This window comes from Peromyscus eremicus, chromosome 20 (assembly GCF_949786415.1).
Source record: "Peromyscus eremicus chromosome 20, PerEre_H2_v1, whole genome shotgun sequence".
Lineage (NCBI taxonomy): Eukaryota > Metazoa > Chordata > Mammalia > Rodentia > Cricetidae > Peromyscus > Peromyscus eremicus.
The window spans coordinates 18,314,711-18,340,739 of record NC_081436.1 but is presented as its reverse complement, the minus strand read 5'-3'; the positions used below and the strand labels follow the sequence as shown (position 1 = coordinate 18,340,739).

The following is a 26,029-nucleotide window of genomic DNA, read 5'->3' as shown; positions in this document are numbered from 1 at the left end:
GCCCTAAACCCAGTTTATGAGGATTTGGAAATGGAACCCAGGGCTTCATGTACATTAAGTATTTGTCCAACAGAGCTATATTCCCAACCCCCAATAAACTTATTTTTAAAGTAAAGTAGGACATTCTTCATGAAGGAAGACATTTTGTGTTTCAGTATTTAAAAAACACATTAATATAAGGCAACAGACAAAAATACATGTTAATAAAAGAAAGGTACAATACAAGGAGTTGTTGGCACATACAGAAATAAAACACCCATGAATATCATCTTGCTAACAACTATAAACTCAATTTTACCGTCTGCAGATTCTTGAAACTTGTCTCTGACAGCCTTTAAGTTCTCCTGTGCTCGTAGGTTTGGAGCTGCAGTCTTCAGTAGAGTATTTTCTTGGGATGCTACTTGCTCTAGAAGGAGTGTAAGGTGGTCCTCCACTTCCTTATCTGACTGTAGAGCCTATCATTAGCAAAGAACAGCATGAGTTGGCATGCCTTTAATATTCCAAAGTATAATACTTATCATTCTTTGTATGTGTGAACCTATCTCCCATAGCATGTGTGTGGAGGTGAGAGGACAGCTTTTGGGACTGATTCTCTTCTTCCATTATGTATGACCCAGGAATTGAACTTAAGTTGTCAGGGTTGGTGGCAAGTGCCTTCATCTGGTAGGCCACTTTGCTGACCTAAGACTGCTGCTATCATATCTCTCTCCTCTCTCTTTCTCTCTCTCTCTCCCTGTCCCTCTTTCCCTCCCTCCATCATCATCTATCTATTTTGCTTTCTTGAGATAGGGTCTTGTTATGTAGTCCTGGCTGGTCTGGTATTTACCATGTAGCCTGGACAGGTATTAAACTTGTAGCGATCCTCCTGCTTCAGACTACCAGATGCTGAGATTACAGGTGTGGCACCACACCTGGCAAGGATGCTACCATCTGACTCTACTTGCACCCTCTGCATCTCCTTGCCCCCTTTGTAAGCCATTCTGGGTTTGGTACTGCAGTCACACAGGCAATGTTTGCAGCTTCCCTACCCAGCTGTGCCTTTCTTGCTCTAACACTGTATAATGCTGCTCTGTGAACATTCTTTACCTCCCAAGATTATGATCATGCCCAAAATGTGAAAATTCACCTATCATCTGTTTCTTTGTTCATTAAAAATAATACTGGTCATCTATTATGGGTTAGTTTGAAAACTATTTAGTCTTTGCCTTAAAAGAGCTCACAGAGGGGCTGGAGAGGTGGTTCAGTGGTTAAGAACACTGTCTGCTCTTTAAAGGGCCTGAGTTTGATTTTTAGCATCCACATGGCAACTTACAACCATCTATAACTCCAATTCCAGGGGCTCTGACACCTTCTTCTGGCCTTTGAGGGCACCAAGCATGCATGTGGTATAAGCATACATATAGGCAAAACACCCCCCCACACAAAAAACATTAAAAAAAAACAAAACCTCAGAGAAGGAAAAAATACAAACTGACATTTACACCAGGATGAAAAAGCCGCCTCACAGGATGAGCACAGGTGCTACAGGGCAGAGAGAAGGAATCCAAATGACCTAGAAGGTGTAATGCTTAACTCCAAAGCCAATGAATAAGGAGGGGGAGGAGAAAGTGTAGCTATGTTATTCCAGGAAAACTTCCTTGACTCCTAAAGGCGGTTAATTAATATGTAATAAAGATAATATTTAACTTACTAAGAGAAAGATTATCTGGAAACTGAAATAAGCTGCTTATTTGGGTGACTTAAAAAATGAATAAATTTTAAGTGATTAAAAATGATAGTTTCCTGCTGAAATACTACGCTTCCAAGTTTCCCCTGCAGACTACAGAAGTCCTTTCCACCCTTATAAGGGGCCGGCATCCCATCTTCTCCTGTAGGCATTTTGACCACCCACACTCACAGGTGACCAAATTGCCCCACTACTGTGAATAAACATGGCCCTGACTAAGGCTAGACCAAGCCTCTCTTTCTACTTTCTGTCTCTCTACAGCTGCCTTTAAATAATCTTAACACACTGGTGCCAAAAGACCAAGGAAGGCATCTGGAGGTGGAAGCTGTCCCCCACCTCCCCAAGCTGGCAACTCCAAGCCTTTACTCTAGGACCTGAGGGCCTTTTTTTTTTTTTCTTCCTCTCTGTCTCAGCCCTTTCTCTTACCTTGCTGTCTCATCCTGACACAGTTTGACCTAGGTGGGAGACCATGATGCATTCAACCAAAACACACATGCAACACAACAAAATGCCAGGACAAGGTAATTGGTTGCCCTTAACCCTGGTTAGGTTTGGGAGTTCACCAGAGCTTTCTTCTGCCTTAAGACCCGCTGGGACTTATCAAATGTTACTGGACTGGACATTGTTAATACATATAATGGAGTTTTTTATCTGAATCTGTCAAATATTAATGGACTAGACATTGTTAATGTAATCTTGACTGTATATTGTATATACTTATTGGATATAATTTTTCTTGTATTAGTTATAAGCTTTTTTAAAATTTTAGACAAAAAAAGAGGAAATGTGGTGGTATTGTGTTCCCCAAAATATTGTGCACCCTAATAAACTTATCTGGGGTCAGAGACAGAACAGCCACTAGATAGAGCCCTCTGGATCTCTGTGAGTTCAAGGCCACATTGGAAACAGCCAGGCATGGTGACACACGCCTTTAATCCCAGAAAGCGAGCCTTTAATCCCAGGGAGTGGTGGTAGAAAGCAGAAAGGTATATAAGGTGTGAGGACCAGAAACTAGAAGCTTTTGGCTGGTTAAGCTTTTGGCCTATTTAAGCATTCAGGCTTTTGAGAAGCAGTTCAGCTGAGAGCCATTGGGATGAGGACACAGAAGCTTCCAGTCCGAGGAAAAAGACCAGCTGAGAAGTTGGCCAGGTGAGGTTAGCTGTGGCTTGTTCTGTCTCTCTGCTCTTCCAGCGTTCAACCCAATACCTGGATCAGGTTTGATTTTATTAATAAGAACTTTTAAGATTCCTGCTACAATGGAAATGCATCAGAGACTTTCCACTGGCTGTGAGAACCACTAAATCAGCCAAAAGCTCTGAGAACCTTCCACTCACCCTGTGGTTTCTTAATACTGAAACTATAACTTTTGGGGACACCCCCTTACTTTCTAGGTACATTAAGTCATTACAAGGCATTGAGGATGTTCTATGCAACTGGATTTGACCCTTTTTTTTTTTTTTTGCCTTTGTCTCTCATCTGCTTCAAGTTTTTCCTGTATAATTGAAACCAGTGATTCTCTTTCACCTTTTAATGCAAATCTGGTCTCAAAATACACGGAGAAATGGCCACTACTGGCCCATTTGGAACTTTCAACTTTTAGTATCTAAACTGATAATAATGGAATGGCAGCATGGTCTGAGGCTCCCTCTCCCATAAAACTCAAGAGTTTACTTTAATCTTTCTCAAGGTTCTGGCTTACAACCATGCTCAGAGTCAGAATGACTCCCACTGTTTCTTCTGGGCCTCTAATCTTTATCTGTTCCTGAGACTACACAGAACTCTTGCCTTCTGCTTTTGGCCTAGCCTGTCTCTCCTCTTTAAAGCTAAGAGGTAGACATTTTGGATTATCTGCTCCAGCTGCCTACACACACAAACTGGTTATGGATATGTTGATCACTGGGTTTAATCTTAGAGAGAATTGAATGTCTTTTTGGGTATCTGAAATTTTTTTCCCCTTCCTTTCTACTCTACCGAGAAGGTAGGCTCTGGAGCTGGAATTTGGCCTGTCTGCTCTAGACCCAAGCATGTGTGTTTAAAAAAAGTTTCTTCCAAAGTCTGTCCTAGGTCAGGCTGGTCACCTGACTCTGTGACAGGGAGGAGAGCAAACCAGAACAGCCCAAGAAAAGACACTTTGTTCTTAAGGATAACTAAGAAGCCAACTAATTCCCTTAGAGGTTACAAATGGTAAGGTGTTTTTAGTTTTTCAAGACAGGATTTCACTGTGTAGCTTTGGCTATCCTGGAACTCACTCTGTAGACCAGGCTGGCCTCGAACTCATTGCTTGCCTGTACCTCCCGAGTGCTGGGATTAAGAGCATGCACCATCACTGCCCCCAAAAAGGAAAAATGTTTTAATTCTGAATTCTCCCCACTTTTCCTTCATTTTGTTTACTATCTTCAAAGCTTTTTTGAAATTTTAACTTTCTGTATTTTAGGATTTGTAAGTTCACTGAGTAGGACTTTAAAAGGACGCGCAGATAATCTTAATTTGCTAGAACATGGATTCAACTTTTTTTTTTTTTTTGGTTTTTCGAGACAGGGTTTCTCTGTGTAGCTTTGCGCCTTTCCTGGAACTCACTTGGTAGCCCAGGCTGGCCTCGAACTCACAGAGATCCGCCTGGCTCTGCCTCCCGAGTGCTGGGATTAAAGGCGTGCGCCACCACCGCCCGGCTGGATTCAACTTTTGTTCAGGAAAAAGGTAGCTTGCCACATCTTGGCTGGTGACCTAGCAGCCATGTGACTTGGCCACCAACTTTACTAAGGTTAAAAAGAGGACATGCCATGTGACTTCACTGTGATCTTGGTTAGGGTGACCTCACTTATGTCTTTGCTAATTTTGTTAAGCTTTAGCTATTTGATGAAACTGATCATATAAAAATATGGCATTTTGTAAAAATACATTATAAATGGACCACGAAAATGAGGTTCCCTGTCTCTGTGGACTGTATTTATGGTTTAAAGTTTACTTTGATACTAATGACTCTTAATTTACAAATTATGAGTGTTTTAAGACTCAAACTTAAAAATTGTATGACCCTAATCTTATAAAAGGTATGAACTTGTTGTAAACTATTAAGATATAAAAATTAATGGTCAGTTAGATGTAAAAAAGCTTAGGACAAACGTAATCATTTAATTCCAAATGACAAGCTCAGAGAGAATAATTTTTATCTTCTATCATATAGTATTCTGTATATTTATCAAAATTAAGAACAAAACAAGTGTAAAGTAAACAAAGTTTGTTTAATGTAAAATAATATTCAAAATCAGGTATATAAAAATTCGTCATGAAAGTTTGAATGCTTGAGAAAAATAGGTTAAATTTACAATATACTTGTATGGCATGAAGTTCCTCAGGCTCAAATCCTTCCCTTAGATGAAGCACCATCCCACCACAGTAAGATGCATACTAGCCTCCTTAAACGACAAGGCCGCATGGGAGTTAAGACCTGCCAAAAGTCTGCTGCTTCTGTTCTGGCTGTGTAGGTCTGACCAGCTCTGGCTATAAAGGCCTGGCCAGCTCTGGGCATGTAGGTCTGACCAAAACCAGAACAAACAAATCAGAACCCCTCCTTATTTAAAGATGAATTACTCTTCATGTCACACATGACAGAGAAATGGATTTTTCATGCCCAGTGGAGGATCTCAGAGTCTGCACCCATATTCTAAGTGTCTCAAACAGCAAAGAGGCAAATAGCAATTACTCTGTCCTCAATGTCTCCCAAATTAGTATTTGAGGATGCTGTAAACAGGGAAACCTTGTACTTAAGTCTACCACCTGACTGGTATGGGGCTTGTATAGCTAGTTCAATTGAATGTGTCCTTTACCCCGGCTTTTAACAAAAGCTAATTCCAGGGTCCACACCCTAACCACCATGTACCCTGATTAAAGGAGGCTGCCAGAAACTCCATCATCAAACTCACAGCTTTGAAAAGTTATTCAGACTATCCAAGTGATATTTTTGACAGTTGGCTTTTCTATCTGTAGAGTCAACAGATGATTCTATTAAGTGATATCCCTTAACCCATAAGCCCTCAGGTTCATCAGGAGATGACTTAGATGAAGGAGATTGTCTCCAACCTGGGCTCACCTGTAGTGTTTTGAAAATATCTATTCTCTGCCCAGATGGAGCTCCAGGGCCAGTGCCTACACTCTTACCTTGAAGCCTACAAGGAGTACACAGGCTTTGGGATAATGCTTGTGGATATTTCTTAGAAATTCCAATGCGGGCGTGCGTGCGTGCGTGACCCGCTCCAGGGACAGTGCCAGGTGGCGAGTTTGACAGGGGCGGTACACCTGTCAAACAGTAACTCAGGAAGTGTCCTAAGGCGAGCTCAGGGAGGTTATTGAGAAAAAAGTTAAAAAAAAAAGATTCCAAAAGCCAAAAGCTTATTTAATTTGATTATCTTGCTTTACAAATTATACCTCTAAATAATCAATAGAATGATATCAAGAAATGTGCTTAGTACTGTTAGTATGTGGTAACCTACTGATCTGTCCATCAACAAAAGGAGTAAAGAGTTGGCCTTCTTTGTTAGTTTAGTACATGTTACATGTAAATTATTTGTTACAGATTTGACATAACTGATTGTTTTCATTTTTCATCTGTTTGTGGACTGTATGGAATGAAATGTTATAAAAATTTTACAAGGCTCTGTTAATAGGGCTAATTTTAGAAAACTATAAAATGAATCATTTATTCTTAACAAGGCAGTCACTATCTTTGGGAATATACCTTTTATTAAAAAATTAAAAATAGGGCTGGAGAGATGGCTCAGTGGTTAAGAGCACTTGACTGCTCTTCCAGAGGACCTGGGCTCAATTCCCAGCACCCACATGGCAGCTCACAACTGTCTGTAACTCCAGTTGCAGGGGATCTGACACCTTTACACCAATGCACATAAAATAAATTTAAATAAATTATTTTAAAAAAAATTAAAAATAATTTTTTTTGGAAATACAATTTAGAATGAAATGTCTTTTTACATAACCTAGCAATATAAAACATTTACTGTATAATCCTGGAACAAAGTGTAACAATTTGATGTTAACAAAAATATATATTGTCATGTTTTCAAATACTAGATATGGACATTTAAGGTAATAGCCCCAATTTTACTTTATCAAATTGTTTCTAACCAGAAATTTTGTTTTATTTGAGATTATTGTTTTTGTTCATTATCACTTAAGACACTCTCTGTTCAGATCCATTCCTTGGATGATGACTTTAACTGACTTCTTTCACATAGCCTCCAGGTCCTCGTTCCTTATGCAGGAGTCTGATATAAACAAATAGCTAATTACAGTCACCTCATCCTTCTGTAGAATCCAGTACATGGTCCAGTTAGTTGTACAATTTCATTTAACTTCATATTATATTGACTCATGTTAATGTTGATGCAAAAATTCCCTCAATAACTGTCTCTTAAAGTTCCCCACAAAGTTGTAGTTATTACCTCCTGACTTATGTTCTGGATCTTTGCCAACAGTTAAGTTTCACCATGGCCCCTTGGTTGGCTGTTCCTCTCCTCATCACATTTCTGTGAGCCTTGAAGCAGTTACTGAGAGAGCCACACTCCCAAACCCCTAAATGCAGTTTGGGTGACCTCTAAAAGGGGCCTAGTGGGCCATGGGTCATCCAACTCATCTGTCTTTTTGCCACGCTGGACATTGTTTTTGGGACTCAGAACTAACAGCAGGACTGAAGCCTTCCTTGAGTCAACTAACCTCTGTCTCATCAGCTCAGAACAGCTTCACATCCTTCTCTTCAGGACCACCTTGACTCGTTGACTTCTTGACTGCTGCAGTACTCCACAATGAAAAAGGACCAGCTCTGACTACTGCTAAGGATGGATTTATGCCTCCCTCAAACAATGCTGCCTCTATGCCAATCAATCAATCCCAACTGGTTTTAAATGAAGCCCAAAGACACATGTACCAAACAAAATTATTTCTGGTCCCTCCCACTCTGGCTCCTCCCCTTGATCACTTTTTCCTCTTTATTATCCTCATGTGGTGGTATTGTGTTCCCCAAAATATGGTGCACCCTAATAAACTTATCTGGGGTCAGAGACAGAACAGCCACTAGATACAAAGGCTAGAAAATGGTGGCACTCACACCTTTAATCCTAGCACTCCAGAGGTAGAAATCCCTCTGGATCTCTGTGAGTTCAAGGCCACATTGGAAACAGCCAGGCATGGTGACACACATCTTTAATCCCAAGAAGTGAGCCTTTAATCCCAGGGAGTGATGGAAAAAACAGAAAGATATATAAGGCGTGGAGACCAGAAACTACAAGCATTTGGCTGGTTAAGCTTTCAGGCTTCTAGCAGCAGTTCAGCTGAGATTCATTCTGGATGAGGACTCAGAGGCTTCCAGTCTGAGCAAACAGGACCAGCTGAGAAACTGGCGAGGTGAGGTAGCTGTGGCTTGTTCTGCTTCTCTGATCATTCAGCATTCACCCCAATAACTGGCCTCAGGTTTGATTTTATTAATAAGACCATTTAAGATTCCTGCTACATCCTCATACCTATGTTTTTTTTTTATTATTTTTTAAAAATTTTATAATTTAACTTTACGTATCAGCCATGGATTCCCCTGTCCTCCCTTCTCCCGGCCCCCCCCCATGCCCTCCCCCCACATACCTACGTTTTTACCCTGTCTTTTATAAGTTTTACTTACTGAACTTCACCCTATACACAAATAAAATGTTTCACATTAGCTCTTCTGACAGCTCTCACTCAGCAACAACTCCATTTGTTCCTGATCCATCTGCAAAAAAGACCTTTTGGATGCTGTGGAAAATCTGGCTAAAAGGGACCTTCATCTCTTTCACCCCAGGCCAGATAATAATCCTTTATGTTAGTCCTCTATTTTCTCCTGTCCCCTTTCTTTGATGTTCTGTGGCTCCCTGCTACTTCTGCTAGTATGTTTTGGTGCAACAGTTCCAGCAATGTGACCAACCAGTCACTGTTACCTGAATCAACATTTTCTCTCACTGGCCCACTCTGTCTCTCCTGCATCTGTTCCTTCCTACCCTCAACCTTCCCAAAAATTTCTTTTAATTCTATTCTGTAACCAAATCATATCCCTACAGCCCTCTAGTTATTTTTCAAGCCTCTTCAGGAATACAGGATGGCAAATGCCTGATCCATCAAAGCCAATTAAGACTCACCTCCTGCTACATGACCAGAGGAACCCCTCTAACAAAGACCCTCCTCAGCAGAAAGCAGCTACAACATTCCTGCCTTTGATTTTTAATAGCTACTCACAGTTAGGAATGATAGTTTCCTGCTGAAAGACTACACTTCCCAGCTCCCCTTAGGGGCTTAAGGAAGTCGTTTCCATCCCTATTAAGGCTGCTGTCCATCTTCTGTAGGCATTGGGCCATCTACACATATGGGTGACAAAAGTGCTCCCTCACCATGAATAAACATGGTCCCACCTGAGGTCAGACCAAACCCCTCTTTCTGTCTTCTGTCCCTATACTTCTGTCTTTAAATATTCTAACAAAGTAGGCAAATGAAAACTAAAGAAAACATCCGCTGGGGAAATAGCTCAGGTAGTAGAGTGCTTGCCTAGTATGTACAGAGGCCTGGGTTCCACCCCTCCCACTTCATTGGTATAGTGAGGCATGCCTCTAAACTCAGTACTTGGGAAGTGGAAGCAAAAGTATCAGAAGTTCAAGGTCATCCTCAGCTACATAGTGAATTTGAGGCCAGCCTGGGTTACATTAAGACCCTGTCTCAAAAAACCAACAAAATAAAACTAAATACTCCAGAAAACCATCAACACAAAATAATTTACTGGATAATGAGGTAGAAAAGGACTTTTCTAAACTAATGTAAAATGAGAAAGCAGTAAATAAAAAAACTGTAGAGGAGACAAAAGCCATCACAAATAAATCAAATAATCCAGCAAGTTTCCCAAATACATTAACAAATGATGTTTAAAGATGTGGGCTTTGTTACTCAGCATCATCCTCGCTTTTCAACATTGCCCATGCTTTGAGAAGGTGAGCCATTCTTACCTGTGGGGCCGTGTTGAGGGACTAGGAATAGCAATGACTGACTTGGAGTAAGGCTAAATTCACTTGAGCTACTGGCTCAGAAATGAACATGTGACTTGTTTAGATCACAATATAACAAGGGGATAATGGCTTAGGCTTTCTAGGACCAACTTCAGTTTTAGAACTGAAGTTCTAAAGTAGGCAAGCACTCTACTACCTGAGCTATATCCCCAGTGGATGTTTTCTTTAGTTTTCATTTGCCTACTTTGTTAGAATATTTAAAGACAGATGTATAGGGACAGAAGGCAGAAAGAGGGGTTTGGTCTGACCTCAGGTAGGACCATGTTTATTCATGGTGAGGGAGCACAACTTCAGTTTTAGAACTGTACTACTCCAAAGGCAGGTTCACTTCTCTGAAGATGCTGGCAGTGTGGGTAGGTAGCCCAGGTGGCAGCAGTCACTGTGCCCAATGAGTTCAGGTCAGCCAGCCTATAGTGTGACTATCTCATAAAAAAGAAAAAGGTTACCTATTTTCTGCTATTTGTAATAGGCATTTGGCACTCATCCTGCTCCAGGCTCAGAAATAACACCCTTGACATTTCCCAAGGGATGAGATGAAAGGAGCTCCTACTGTTATTCACAGTCTGCCCCTTTCTATACTGTAATGGGGTAATGCTAATAAACTGACTTTTGAAGGATAAGAACTGACTGCTGGTGTACCAAATAGGGTTAGAAGCTTGTAACTTTTATCATGTCCTCTCTGGGAATGAAGAGAAACTAGGGATTCAGTTTAATCACCAGTTACCAGTTGAATCAGTCATGCTCAGAGAGAAGCAGGCATCCAGGTTGGTGGACACATGGACAGGCTGGCAGGGCAGCACATCTACAGGAGGCAGAATGCATGGGAGCTCTGTACCTCCTCCATTCCTGTCCTATGCATCTCTCTCACTTGTCTCTTCCCATGTTGTATCTTTCATAACAAATTGGTAAATGTATAATAAATTATTACCCTGAATTCTGTGTATGAGTATAGCAAATTACTGCACTTGAGGGCTGAGGAACCCCTGGGTGACTGGCATCGGTAGTGTAGGCAGTCTGTGCCCTTAATTTTTGGAATCTGATGCTACCTCAGACAAGCAGTGGCAGACTGAACTCTAACATTTCCAGCTGGTGTTCAGAGAACTAAATAACTGCTATTCCTCTGGTGTTGGAAACACTATACACAGATGTTAGGTGGTGTATGCACATGTATATGTAGAGGCCAGAGGCTGCCTTTGTTGTCTTCTTCAGTTTCTCTCCATTTTATTTTTATGTAATTAATTAATTTTAAAAAATTACAAGTGTTTTTGCTTGCATGTGTGTCTGTACACCACCTGCATGCAATGCCCACAGAGGCCAGAAGAGGACACTGGATCCTTTGGAACTGGAGTTACAGATGTTTGTTAGCTGCCATGTGGGAAAAGGGAACAAAACCTGGGTCCTCTGGAAGAGCAGCCTACTCTAACAACTGAGCCATCTCTATAGCTGTCTACCTTATGTTTTGAGACAGAATCTGTCACTGGATCTGGAGCTCACTATTGCCTGGCTAGACTACTAGCCAGTGAGCTTCAGGGACCTGTCTCTGACTCCCCAGTTCTGGGACTACAGACTTAAAACTTCAGCACCTGGCCTTTTCTGTGGGTCCTGGGGAACCAAACTCAGGTTACTATGTTTGCTTGGCAGGCACTTTACTGACTGAACAACCTCTGCAGCTCATATTTTGGTTTTTGGAGACTGGGTTTCATGACACATGAACTGACAGTCATTCTCCTGCCTCTACCTCGTAAGTGCTGGGAATGCAGGCATTTGCAATCATCACCCCAGCTTTCTTTTTTCTCTTTAATGTCTCTTCCCCCACAAAACAACAAATGCTACCAACCACCCACCCCAAATAACTTAAACTTAACCATATAAAAATGATTCTATAGTATTTTAATAGCTAATATTACTGTTAATCACAAACAAATCTTTAAATTACCTTCAAATCCTCCCTTAGAGGACTGTAGTCTATTTGGATGGATGCTTCTTTGTCATAGATATCAGCTGTTGCCTGGGTACTTTCTGTTTCAGTTAACTGAAAAACAGACACACTTGCCTGAATAGTAACCTCTACTCCAGCCACTTGCTGAGTCATTCAGATCAAAAGTTAACCCCTTGTATAGCAACCAATCAGCCACAAAGGCCTGGTCTCAGTCATTCTTGACAGAATCACGTACCACTGTCCTGTGCTCACTTTGTTGCAAGTACACAACCTTACTGATAAAGCAGTTGGAAGCCACTCTCAGGGCTGACATGCTTCAATGCAGTCCACCCTGCATGTCTGCTCAATTCTCACCTCAGCTGCCTCCTCGCTGCCTTCCCTTAAGCTGTCCTTTCTTTCCTATCAAAGTCTCTGGGACCCACTCAGTACTAGGTTTTCCTTTTTTTTTCCTGTTAGAATGTATGAATATCTAATATAAAAAATTAAAAAGAGGAGAAAATTACTGTATTCAACTATTGTTTGGCTGTTGGTGTAATGTTGATGAAAACCAAAACTTACAAAATGAAAAAAGAAAGCATTATTCATCCCTTAGACTTCTTAGCAATGTAAACTCAATGAAACTACTTTTTGAATTAAGTTTATGCTTTGCATACTATATGTTAAAACAGCTCAAATGCAAGTTAAAGCTGAATACAAAATGTGCTGCAGAAGCTCTACATCTCATGAGTGTGACTCCATTGCATATGAGAGAAGACATAACATTTGTCTGAGTTTGACTTATTTTGCTTAATGTCATGATCTCAAGTTCTATTTTCCTTCAAACAATATAGCATTCTTTATAGTTGAACAAACTTTCGTGTGTGCATATACATTTTCTTTCATCTGTTGACTAGAATCTAGACTAGCTCCATATGTTGGCTATTGTGAACAGTATTGTAATAAACACAGATATGCAAGTGTATCGGTGGTATGCTGATTCCTTAGGGCACATACAGAGTAGTAGTGTATCTGTAACATATGGTGGGTTTTTGTTGTTGTTTTACTTAAGGAATCTGTCAATTCTTGCTGTTAGTTCTTGAGTTGTTGGAATCCTTTTCATTAAGTTCTTGCCTCTACCCATATTTTCAAGTGTTCTGTTTCCACCAGCAGTTTTAGAATTTCAGGTCTCACATTAAAGTCTTTGTCTATTTTGAATTTATTTTCACATACTAATAGGGAAGGAGAGTTCCATTCTTCTACATGTGACATATAATTTTCCCAGTGTCCTTTGCTGAAGTTGTCTTTTCACCAATGTTTGACTTTAGCACTTTTACTGAAAATCACACTGCTTAAGTGTATATACAGGTTTCCCTCTGGATCCTCCATTCTGTTCCACTGGTCTGTGGATCTTTTTTTTTTTTTTTTTTGTTAGTAGCATGCTGTTTTATTATGGCTCTGTCATATAATCTGAGATTAGGTATTGTGATACTCCAACACTGCTTTTTCTGCTTAGGGTTTTGCTATTAAGTCTTTGGTACTTCCATATAAATTTTAGTCTTGTATAATATTAGCGGGACCAGCCTTAATATTATACATCCCAGGGGCTCAGGAGAGAGAACTACTAACGGCAAGGACTATTTTCAGGAAATAGAATCTCAGCACCCCGAGCTCTATAGTCCACTTGCTTTAATTCCTCTGGCATAACATCCTTTATACCCAGCTTCAGTTCTGTTCTCATGTCTAGCTCCTTTCTTGGTTGATTTCTCTCTATATTTATCTACTGCTTCCTCTAAGTTCTATACCCAGCTTCAGTTCTGTTCTCATGTCTAGCTCCTTTCTTGGTTGATTTCTCTCTATATTTATCTACTGCTTCCTCTAAGTTCTATCTTAATTCTCTCTCTTTTTTTTTTAAAAGATTTATTTATTATGTATACAGTGTTCTGTCTGCACATATCCCTGCAGGCCAGAAGAGGGCACCAGATCTCATTACAGATGGTTGTGAGCCACCATGTGGTTGCTGGGAATTGAACTCAGGACCTTTGGAAGAACAAGCAGTGCTCTTAACCTCTGAGCCATCTCTCCAGCCCCTATCTTAATTCTCTTAACTCTGCCTCATCTAGGTCCTTTTCATCTTGTTCTTATCCAGCTAGTACTTCCCCATCTGACTCTTCCTCATCTTCCATCTTGTTCCTCTGGTGCTGTCCTCTAGCCCTTCAATCTAATTCTTCCCCATCTCAGTTTGTTCCTCTCAAGTTCTTACCCATCTAGTTCTTCCATTCTCTTTTCTCTTCTCCGTCTCCCCATGCCCTGGAAGTCCTGGTATATAAAGCCAGGCTTCCAGGGTCAAACGGAGGGGTAAGAATCACATAGGGAGCCAGTAACCATTAATTATCATTTGCAACCCCAAAGGGAAGTGACCAATGGGGAAATGAATTAACTAAAGGCTAAATTCGGGTAATATCTAAGAAGAGAGAATCTTATGTGCTTAACTATAGTTTTAAACGTGATTAGTAGAAAATGTTAAGAATCTGTAAGTTGCTAGGTCAATGGGAGAAAATAAAACTGTCTTCTTTTTTCCTCCTATCTATCCAAGCTATCTGCCGTTTTTCTGCAGGGTGGGGGAAAGTGTGCTCAGTTGCTAGGCAACCTGTGTACAGCTAGATGCCTCAGGTGATAGTTAAAGGGAGATCTGGAACCAGAGGTAAGGTTTGGGAAAGGAGAAAGTAAAGTTTAATTGGCATATCCGCCAGACCTCAAATGGGTAGCCTGGATGCTTAAGTCTGTTCTTAGAGAGTATAGAGGTATCTCTGATAAGGTACTTTCCTCCATCTGGGGATGGACCTGGCCGGATGCTGCCAATGATGATAATTACAGGGAGGCTTGAACTGGGGTTTGGGCTGAGCATAGCTGTCAGCACAGAAGGTTATCTAAACATTCCTAGAAGTGGTTAGGTAAGGAGTTAGCAGTCTATAAAGTCAGTAAGGCTGTAAGAAAGGAGGGTCCGAGCTGAATTGTGTAAAGCTATTACTTAACGTCCACCTGACCTAGGTGGTGTCTCCTTGTGTCTCCTCCTTAAATCAGGAGACTTGCAGCATGTGGACAACTGTTATTACTGCTAGTCCTTGAAAGTGGCCAAGGGAGATATCTGATTCCAGAGAAAGCCTTTCCTGAGGCTGTTCTCCAAATACCTGGAATGTGTATGTCCAGAGAGTGATCAATCTACACTGTTAGCCCTTCTTGGGGAAAAGTCAATTGGGAAAACTATGAAGGCACACATGACTTTCATAACAGAATACAGCTGATATATAACAAGCCAAGTAACACCAAAAATTCCTTGGGATTTGGCTTCCTCTGGAGCAATTCCCTGATTCCTCCAGGTAGTGACTTTGCCATAACCAGCTGAGTTCTTATATAATATATTCCTGCGGCCCGCAGCATTTTAGGATTGTTTTCTTTTTCTAGTTCTGTGAGGAATGTCATTAAAACTGTACTGAGGTAAGAATTGTACTGCATCTGTACACTGCTTTCAAGTATGATGGCCATATTTAAAATATTAATCATTGATCCATGAGCATGAGAGGTCTTTATGTCTTCAATTCTCTTTTTCAATTTCTTTAGAATTTTAAAGTTTTTTTTTTTTTTTGGTTTTTTGAGACAGGGTTTCTCTGTGTAGCTTTGCGCCTTTTCCTGGAACTCACTTGGTAGCCCAGGCTGGCCTCGAACTCACAGAGATCCGCCTGGCTCTGCCTCCCGAGTGCTGGGATTAAAGGCGTGCGCCACCACCGCCCGGCTGAATTTTAAAGTTTTAATTGTAGAAGTTTTCCACCTTTTGATTTGGTTTATTCCTAGGTATTTTATTTTCTTTTTTGGCTTTTTGAAACAGGGTTTCTCAGTGTAGTTTTGGTGCCTGTCCTGGACCTTGCTCTGTAGACCAGGCTGGCCTCGAACTCACAGAGATCTGCCTGGATCTGCCTCCCGAGTGCTGGGATTAAAGGAAGCGTCACCGCCGCCCGACTTGGTATTTTATTTTTTGAAGCTGTTGTGAATGTTTTTCCTTATTTCTCAGCAAGTTTATTATTGATATGTATACAAGCTTTACTGAAAAGATTTTTCTATGCCTTTAGTTTTTAATCTCAGCTCCTTCTACCATATTCTGTTTCTTACTGGTATTATTTATTCATTTAATAATAACATTTCCCAAATGTAGGAAAAGCATCATGCCAAATCATGTTATATCTTACGGTTTTTTTTTCTATTGGAAATAAACTGTAATGAACTAATAAATAAAAAACATCACACAACTAGATTAAGGTAGCCACCTTACCACTTGCCCAGTCTCAAACACTATATATTTTAGGGTTTTTTTGTTTTGTTTTGGTGTTTTGGGGCAGTGGTTGAGACAGGGTTTCTCTGTATATCCCTAGCTATTTTGGTACTTGCTCCATAGACCAGGGTGGCTTTAAACTCAGAGATCTGCCTGCCTCTGCCTCCCAAGTGCTGAGATTAAGGTTTGTACTACCAGGCCCAGCTAGAGTTTTACACTTTCACTATTGCTTACACTTACCTATCACACACACACACACACACACACACACACACACACACACACACAAACACACACACCATGACAAGGTTGAAACTAGGAAAATAATTAGCTCTATATCTTCTTTCTTATGTGTCCTTTTGCCTGCACTCTACCCTTCCTTATCACGTTCTACTCTGTCTCCTGAGTGCTGGGATTAAAGGCATCTGCTATACCACACCAAGCTCTTAGGTCTTCCTTTCTGAATGTTATACTGTAGTAATGCAATACACACACACACACACACACACACACGTTATAGGACAGGAAGGATCTATATATGAGAAAAAGTGATTTTTTTCCCCTGACTGGATCACCATCTTTTCAAAACCTGGTAGGTGTTAAACACTTTGCTGAGAGAAAGGCTGAGGACATGAGATGTTGCACTAGAGCTTCAGAATTCTGAGTCCTGTCAACAGTAAGCCTCATAGAAGATAGGCAGCTCCAAGGGCTGGGTCTAGATTCCAGTTATCCTCAGGTGGTGGGCTCAGCTTCTTGCCATCAAAAGCAGGTCTATCAACCTTTTCTTTTAAAACTTAATAGATTTTATGGTGGTTTGAATGAGAATGGCTCCCATAGGTTCATAGAGTTGAATACTTGAGTCACTAGGGAGTGGCACAATTTGAAAGGATTAGGAGGTGTGGCCTTGTTGGAGAGAGGAAGTGTGTCACTGGGGTTGGGCTTTGAGGTTTCAAAAAGCCCATTCCAAGTCCAGAGTCTCTTTCTTCCTGTTGCCTGTGGATCTGGATGTAGAACTCTCAGCTCCTTCTCCAGCACCATGTCTGCCTGCAAGCTGCTATGTTCCTTGCCATGATGACAATGGACTAAACCTCTGAAACTGTAAACAAGCCTCAATGAAATACTTGCCTTCATAAGAGCTACCATGGTCAGCCAGGCAGTGGTGGCACATACCTTTAATTCCAGCACTTGGGAGGCAGAGACAGGTGGATCTCTGTGAGTTTGAGGCCAGCCTGGTCTACAAAGTGAGTTCCAGGATGGCCAGAGCTGTTACACAGAGAAACTATCTCGGGGCAGGACCTGGGGCTGGGGCAGAGAAGAGCTGCCATGGTCATGGTGTCTCTTCACAGCAATAGAATACTGACTAAGATTTAAACACTTTATTTTATGTGTAAATGTCTTGACTGCATATATGTATGTGTACCATGTGTATGCTTGGTACTTGTGGATGTTAGAAGAAGGCAATGGATCCCCTGGAACTAGAGTTACAAAGAAAGTGATGAACTACCTGATGTGAGTGTAGGAAGCTTGGTTCTCTGCAAGAGCAGCAAGTGCCCTCAACTGCTGAGCCTTCTCTCCAGCCCCACACTGTACTTTTCTTTCTTTCTTTTTTAAAAGATTTATTTATTTATTATCTATACAGAAGAGGGCACCAGATCTCATTACAGATGGTTGTGAGCCACCATGTGGGTGCTGGGAATTGAACTCAGGACCTCTGGAAGAGCAGTCGGTGCTCTTAACCTCTAAGCCATTTCTCCAGCCCACCGCACTGTACTTTTCATTGCCTGAGCTAAGCCTCCTACCACCTGAACTTCCTGGTGTGTTAGCATCTAGTCTTCCATTTCACTATGCCTCCTTGAATGTCTCCCACTGTGGTGGCTGTGGCAGGTTGACACCAGACACCTTTACTTGTGACAGTTCTTATTTTCAGGCTCCCAAAGTAGCTCAGTCTTAAATAGGTTTCTTCTGAAGATAGCACTGAGCCCATGGGAAGTGACAAAGAAGACTTACTTTCTCTTGTTGACCGACCACGATAGAGGAATCACTATCTCACCACAATCCCCAATTGGATTCTAAGTTTTTGAGATCTTTCATGAGCTTGTTCTAGTGTAAGATTGCTAGTTTCTTTTTACCAGGGCTGCTTCTACTCTGCCTCTTCCATCAAGGAGTCATGGAAGTCAGTTTTCCATCAGATCGTCTTCCAGTATTTCTCTTGGGAAGAATCTGTTATCTGTTTCTTCTTTCTTGGTACATATACTTTCTACCTTTTGTAATTTTCCCAGAGTATCTGGAAAATCTCTTTCTTTCTGCCTTTTTTCTCTTTGTCTTTTACATTTGGGTTTTTTTTAAAAAGCCATCTTTAAGCTCAGGGATCTTTAGCTTTGTTTAATCTATTAGTAAGCCCATATAAAGTATTCATTTCTGTTAGTGTTTCTTTTGGTTCTGCTTAAAACCTCCACCCCTGTTTAAATTATCCTTACACACTGACTATCCAGTAGAGTTCTCAGTTTATTAATCTCATTTGTCTTAAATTTTGATCCTGATACTACCAACAGCCCCATCCATTTCTTAGTTTAAGTCTGATGTTGGTTCTGATACTTTTCCTGACAGCTAGCTATGTGCTGAGCAAAAGGAGCTACTATAAATAGTCCTTCAGAGGTGTAGGAAGAGAAGCACCTATAGCCCAGTGACCAGGTGCCAATCTTTAGCAAGCTTCTGTGCTTGGACTATGAATTTCACAAGCTTCTCAGTGAGTTTTTTTTCTTCCTTAGGTGAGACAGGATGATGAGAGATGCCTGGAGTGGAAGACTGCTAACACCAGACTGTTAACACTTAAGCACTGTTAACCTCAGAAGATGAGGTTCTGGTAAAGTAATTTCTCCAGCGGGCAGCAGACACTGTTAAGTGAGAACCTGATGTCACTTCAGAAGGTTACAACATAAAAAAGTGCAAGGTCGCTGAGCAGTGCTAGTTTACACCTTTAATTCCAGCACTCAGGAGGCAGAGGGAGGCGGATTTCTGTGAATTCAAGGCTAGCTTGGTCTACAGAGCAAGTTCCAGGACAGCCAGGTCTACATAGCAACCTTGCCTTGAAACACCAAAAAATTTAAAAACACACACACACACACACACACACACACACACACACACACACACACAGATAAAAATGTAAGATCCTGAGATTGGCTTTCCCTAGAGTTCTCATATATATAGATATAAACATATATGATTCCTATTATTTCCTATTAATTCATCTTAATATTTTAATATCTGCCTTGAAATACCCTGCCACAAATATTTTCCCCTTTCCTTTCCTAGAAAGAGCTAAAGAAACCATAGCACGAGCAGTTAAAGACATTACATATTGTATTTTTGGTTAGATACCTCCACTTCAATGATGTCCTCCAATGACCCCAGCGCAAGACTTATCTCTATGTCCTGAACTTTGCAATCCAGCAGCAAGTTATGCTTCTCTAGTAGCTTCTGTTCCAAAGAACCCTGAACGATTACAACTTCTTTCTGTAATTTTCCCACTTCCCTGTAAATACAGGTATGAATGACTTTATTCATTATGTAATTATACCAAAGAATAACATGTTACATTATAAACATACATAAAAATGTCACTTTCTTTCGTTTGTTTGTTTTTTGAGACAGGGTTTCTCTATGTAGCTTTGCGCCTTTCCTGGAACTCACCCTGTAGCCCTGGCTGGCCTCAAACTCACAGAGATCCGCCTGGCTCTGCTCCCGAGTGCTGGGATTAAAGGTGTGTGCCACCACTGCCTGGCTGAAAATGTTACTTTCTTATGAGAGCTCCAAGTGCCAGTTCCTGAATTACACATTATCACTCCTGAGAAAGAGTAACAATGTATGCATTTGATCTAAGAGAACATTTTTCATAGACATTACTTTAATCAGAAATAGCAAAGACCCTGTCTTCCTTCAGTTATTTTAATTATTTTTCTTGAAACAAAGTTTTGCTATTTAACTCCTGTTGACTCCAAACTTTGTATTATCTTGCTTCCAACTCCCAGTTGCTGGGATTACAAGTGTGTCCCCATATCCAGCCCCCAAAATACTTTATTTTTAAATCTGTACAATTGTCACCCTGCATTTCCTCTTCAGATAGGCTGTGTATTTTAGAATCTTAAACTAGGAGAATGTCTCTTAGCAGATAGATACCAGATCAGTTATTGCATCCCTGACAGCTTGGTTTCCATCACTCACAGAATGCCTTAAGTGCAAGTGGGGGACTGAAAGTGGGGTATGAGTGTTAACACTAAGTCAACAAGGACCTTTAAATTGCATCAGAAAATGGACAAAAAGAGAAAAAGAAAACAAAAGAGAAGAGATCAGGATACACGGGGAGGTGGAGGAAGATGAGTGGTTTTCAAGAGTGTAAAGAGAAGCAGAAACAACTCTGCTGAAATGAAATATAAGAGGCAAAATCTCAAAGCACTGAAGGTCTCTAGATAGTGAGGAAAATTATGACAGGCCAAGGGTTGAGCAAAGAAAAGTGCTCATGGTCCTGTCAATCACAGGACAGCAGATGTCATTTTGACACAAATCAGCTGATTCAAGGCACTGATTGTCCTCATCGTGATGGCACATATACTTGTCAGGTACCAGCTACTGCTTTAAGTGCAGACATAGACAAGAGGGAATCCCTGAATGACAGGAAAATACCAGTATCAAAAGAGATTCAGAGTAAAGGACTACACAAGGGTTCAGTTTTCAGCTGCCAAAAAGAACTTCACTTGTTTTCTCCATGTTTAGAACATCTGGAAGATGTTATGTGGGACCAAGAGCAACAAAGAGTAAACATTCAAACAAGTTTAGATAAGAAATATCAAACTGGAAGTATAAGTTTAGAATATTAGCCATGTCTTTCAAACTGAAGTATTAATTACCTATCAACAGCCAGAAATTTCTTGCGTTCCTCTTCAATTTGAGTATGAATTTTCTCAATGTTGGAACTCTGAGTGGCAAACACTTCCTTAATTTGTTCTTGCTTTACCATGAGTTCATCCACGCCTTTCAGACATTCTTCTTCAGTCTGAAGAGAAAATTTGTGTGTGTGTGTGCATAAAACATTTTGTATTAATACAAAAAGGTTCTGCTATTATCTGTAAAAATACCTACTCATCCTAAAAAGAAAACCCCTTATCCCGTATGCTCAGACTGTGACCCTTTTATCCTATAGATTTTGGAAGCTAGTAATCATTTCCTATCTTTGTCTTTCCTTTTGAATTCTCTTCAACCTGCTGTCACCTGACTTGTGTTCCATTTGTCCAGGGGAAGTGCTCATGAGACTATAAAATGCCAGCCTGTCTTAACAGTTTTCATCACTTCTTCCTTCCCATTGTGCTGGGCTTCTGTACTGCCTCCTCTTATTTCTTCCTAAAATTTCTGAATTTTCTAGAATCCCAACTGTTTCTCCATTGCACCATGCTCTCCACCTCCCATAGTCTCAGCCCTTGTCATATGCTTTTAATTTGCTCTACAAACTAGGAACTCCTGCCATACATGGAACATATCAGTAATCTAGCTCTCAGGAGGCTGGGAGAGAATTTTGAGTTTGAGACCAGCATGGCTACATAGTGAAACTGCTTCTGAAAACAGAGCAAACCATAACTCAACCAGTAATTCTGAAGCCTGTAGTTCCAGTCAAGAATTCTCTTGTCATCTACATGTTTGAGTCCTCTCTGCCACGGCTTTCTCTCTTCCTACTTAACATCAAATAACGCATCAGTTCTGTTCGTTTTACTTTAATGTTTCTGAAATATGTTGCCCCCATCCCAACGAGGCACCCTTGGGTGCTCAAAAAATTGCTACTCAATGAAAGAAGTCATAACGTCAACAAAGTGGTACTTCAGCCACCCATAATAAATTACCTTCTTTAGGTTATCAATGTCTTCTCTGCCTTTCTGGATAGTCATTTTTAATGTGTCGATCTTATTCAGTTTCTTCTTAAGCTGATTTCGACTATATTCAAGCTGAATATTAAGCCGAGTTTTTTGTTTTTCAAACTCTAATCTAGTATAATAAAATCAATCAATATAAGTGGTAAGAAAAGTACGTTGATTCTTTTAATTTTTTTCCAGATTAAAAAATTATGTGTATCTGTGGGTTTATGTGTACCACATTTGTACAGATGTCCACTGAGGCTAATGGGCATCAGATCCTTGAAACTGGAGTTACAGGTGATTGTGAGCTGCCTGATGTGGGTGCTAGGAACCAAACCTGGATCCTCTCCAAAAGCAGCAAGTGCTCTTAACCACTGAGCCATTTCTCTAGTCCCTTTTAATTTTTTTCTTATAGGAAATTTCAAAAATAAAAGTAGAATGAATGCTATAATGAACCACATGCAACTTACCCAATTTAATAATTATCAATTCATGTTTACTCTTGTTTCACCTACAACACCATTCAAAGCTACTGGATTGTCTGAAGCAAATAGCAGATACTAGGTAATTTCATCAGTAATGCTGTATGAAAGTGATTGTTAATTCATAACCACAAACTACTATACCCTAAAAATATAAAAATATCCTTAAAATAATCACTGTCATTGCCAAATTTTCTGACACTATATTAAAAAGTTTGGTTGTTTGCATTAGGATGTGTATATTGACAGTTTCCATCTTTATTTCATTCTTTTCTTTCTTTCCTTTTCCTTCCTTTCTTCTTGTTTTTTGAAACAGGGTTTCTGTGCAGTCCTGGCTGTCCTGAAACTCACTCTATAGACCAGTCTGGCCTAGAACTCACAGAGATCCACCTGCCTCTGCCTTCCAAGTGCTGGGAATAATGGTGTGCATCACCACTGCCCAGAGATAGTTGATAGTTTCTTAAACCTTTTATAATATAAATTATCTACTCACTTTTTCTTTAAGTTATAATCTATACATTTATTCTTAGTCTTTGTGAATAGCTATTCATACATAAACTTCAAGGTTGGGAAATTAAGAAGTTCCTGACACTTTCTTTTTCTGACAGTTCCATAAACTCCTGTCAATTAGATGTCAGTTGGGTATGTCAGTGCATATCTATAATCTCAGCACCTTGGAATGGAAGCAGGAGAATCATAAGTTTGAGGCCAGCTTGAGTTACATTTGAATAATTCAGTGTTTGATATGTAGACGGCTTACATACTATAAACTCTTATCTTTAAAAGGTACAAAAAGAAAAGTAAATCAAAATAAGTAGTAGGAAAGAAACAATAATAGACATTAATAACATAGAAACAAACACCTCACAGAAAAAAAAATCCATGAAACAAAGAGGCACTCTTAGAAAGGATATGTAACACTGAGGTACCTTTAGCATGATAACAAGAAAAAAGAGAAATGACAAATCACGAATAAAAGTACATCAGTAAAGATGCTACGGACTTTAAAAAGTATATTTAAATAACTTTATGTCAGTAAGTTTGACAACTCATAAAATACACAAAGTTCATGAAAGACACAAATCACCAAAGCTCACTCAAGAAATACATACTGTAGAATGAATGATGAATAACCCTGTATTTATTAAAGACACTGGCAGTAAAAACCTTTCTATAAACATGTAGGTAGCTAGCAGGGTGGTGGTGGCACACGTCTTTAATCCCAGCACTAGGGAGGCAGAGGCAGGTTGATCTCTGTGAGTTCGAGGCCAGCCTGGTCTACAGAGCGAGATCCAGGACAGGCTCCAAATCTACACAGAGAAACCTTGTCTCGAAAAAACTGAAAAAAAAACAAAAAGTGTAAGTAGCCAAGTAGGAAGAAACTATCAATTCTATGCAGTCTCCTCCAGAAGTAAATAAGAGACCTCACAGCTTAAGTTTAACATTACCTTGATACCAAACACTACAATGATATAAACAAAACAAAACTACAGGTCATTACACTTAAAAGAGACAAAAAAATTCCCAACAAAATTTTAGTGAATCGAAAAATATTTGAAAATGATAGTTCATGATGACTAAATTAGGCACATTTTATGTATGCAAGGTTGTTGAAAATCAATGTAATTTATTACTGAAACTTAACATATCTTTAAAACTCTAATTATATAAGAATCTAAATGGTTACCAGAGAAAATATTTAAAAATTCAACATTCACATATGGTAAGAATTTCCATGAAGAATTCCTCAATTTGACAAAAATATCTTAACATTTATATACATTATACATTACTGTAGAAGTCTGAATGCTTTTCCCTTAAGAATTAATATGTCTGTTCTCACCATTTTATTCATTATGAAGATAGTGCAACAGGCAAGAAAAGAAAAAAGAAAAAAAATACTAACTAGTCAGGAAGAAACAAAACATTTTATTTACTGAGAATATGATTCTCTCTCTCTTTTTTCTTTTTGGTTTTTTGAGACAGAGTTTCCCTGTGTAGCCCTAGCTGTCCTAGAACTTGCTCTGTAGATCAGGCTGCCCTCGACTGCACTGAGATCTGCCTGCCTCTGCCTCCCAAGTGCTGGGATTAAAGGTGTGCACTGTCAGGGACCAAACATGGACCATGGAAAAGTACTAGCTAGGCCAGAGAACAAGCCCCTGCCCTAAACCAGATGCCCCCAAAGATAAAGAACAGGTCAGGTAGGTCAAGTAGCATAGCAACAGAACAATGGGCCCTGACCAGTGACCTTACCACCTAGCACAACACCCTGCAGCCTCACGACTTGCACGTCTCCCCTCAACTGCATGTACGGCACGTCGTGCACCCCTTCGCTCCTTCCTGCTCCCTCCCCCTCCCATGCTATATAAGCCTTGCTGAGAATAAAATTTGCAGCTTGATCAGAACACTGTCTTGCTGTCTTCTTTCGTTTCTCCCTGTCCCTTTCATTCTCTCCCGCAGGTGGGTTGCCCCTGTTGAGACCCCGCTGGCCATGGCAGTGCACCACCACCTCCTGTTGAGAATATGATTCTCTACATAGAAACTCTGTCAAAGAGCTAATAGAACTAATGTGTTTAGCTAAGTTTCAAGATACAAGGTAAGTTTAAGGAAAACTAATTTTATTTCATTAAGAAGTTTTATAATTTATGGTGTGTGTGTGTGTGTGTGTGTGTGTGTGTGTGTGTGTATGATATGTGTGTAGAAGCACATATGCCATAGTGCAAGTGTGGTCAATAGACAACTTTGTGAAGCTATTCTCTCCTTGAACCTTTCCAAGGGTTCTGGGGCTTGAACTCAGGTCACAAGGCTTCATGGCAAGTGCTTTACCCGTAGAGTCATCTTGCAGGAACTACTTTTATTTCAATATACTACCAACATACAATTTTAACCTGAAATTTAAAAACAACTCAATTTGCAAAAGCACAAAGATATGAAATGCTGAGGAACATATGTCATGAAACAGGTACAAAACTGAACTTATACACTGAAAACTAAAGACCATTAATGAGTGAAATTAAAAATGACCTAAAATAGACAGTGTGTTTGTTGATCAATGTTTAGTTGTTAATTCATCCTAAGTTGATCTCTAAATTTAGTAGGATCCAAATAGAAATCTCACAAGTTCTTTTTAAGAATATGTGGTGTTTTGTAAGAAAATGGCCCCCATAGGGAGTGACACAATAAGGAGGTGTGGCTTTATTGGAGGAGGTGTGGTCTTGTTGGAGGACGTGTGTCACCATGGGGGGCGGGGGCGGGTATTGAGGTCTCTTTTGCTCAAGCCACACCCAGTGTGACACACAGACACCTGTGGATTAAGAAGTAGAACTCTTAGCTCTTTCTCTAGCACCATGTCTACCTGCATGCCTCCATGTTCTTCGCCATGATGGTAATGGACTAAACCTCTGAAATTGTAAGCCACCCCTTTAAATGTTTTCCTTTATAAGAGTTGCTGTGGTCAAGGTATCTCTTCACAGCAACAGAAACTCTAAGATAGAATAGCAATTGAAAAATTGATTCTAAAATCTATGGAGAAATGTAAAGGACCTAGAACAAGAAAAAGGGTCATGACTCTTCTCCACCGTTGTAC

General features: G+C 40.1%; 1 protein-coding gene across 2 annotated transcripts in view; it reads right to left on the bottom strand.

Moving 5' to 3' along the window:
* Positions 1–26,029, bottom strand: part of Smc1b (structural maintenance of chromosomes 1B) — an 81,045-nt gene that overhangs the window by 7,500 nt on the left and 47,516 nt on the right. For both annotated transcript variants that reach the window (XM_059247549.1, XM_059247550.1), the window contains exons 16-20: positions 21,950–22,091; positions 20,966–21,111; positions 19,440–19,593; positions 11,753–11,848; positions 299–455 (exon numbers count right to left, since the gene is read on the bottom strand). In XM_059247549.1, the coding sequence (XP_059103532.1) occupies positions 299–455; positions 11,753–11,848; positions 19,440–19,593; positions 20,966–21,111; positions 21,950–22,091 (695 nt within the window). The remainder of the gene's footprint in view (positions 1–298; positions 456–11,752; positions 11,849–19,439; positions 19,594–20,965; positions 21,112–21,949; positions 22,092–26,029) is intronic.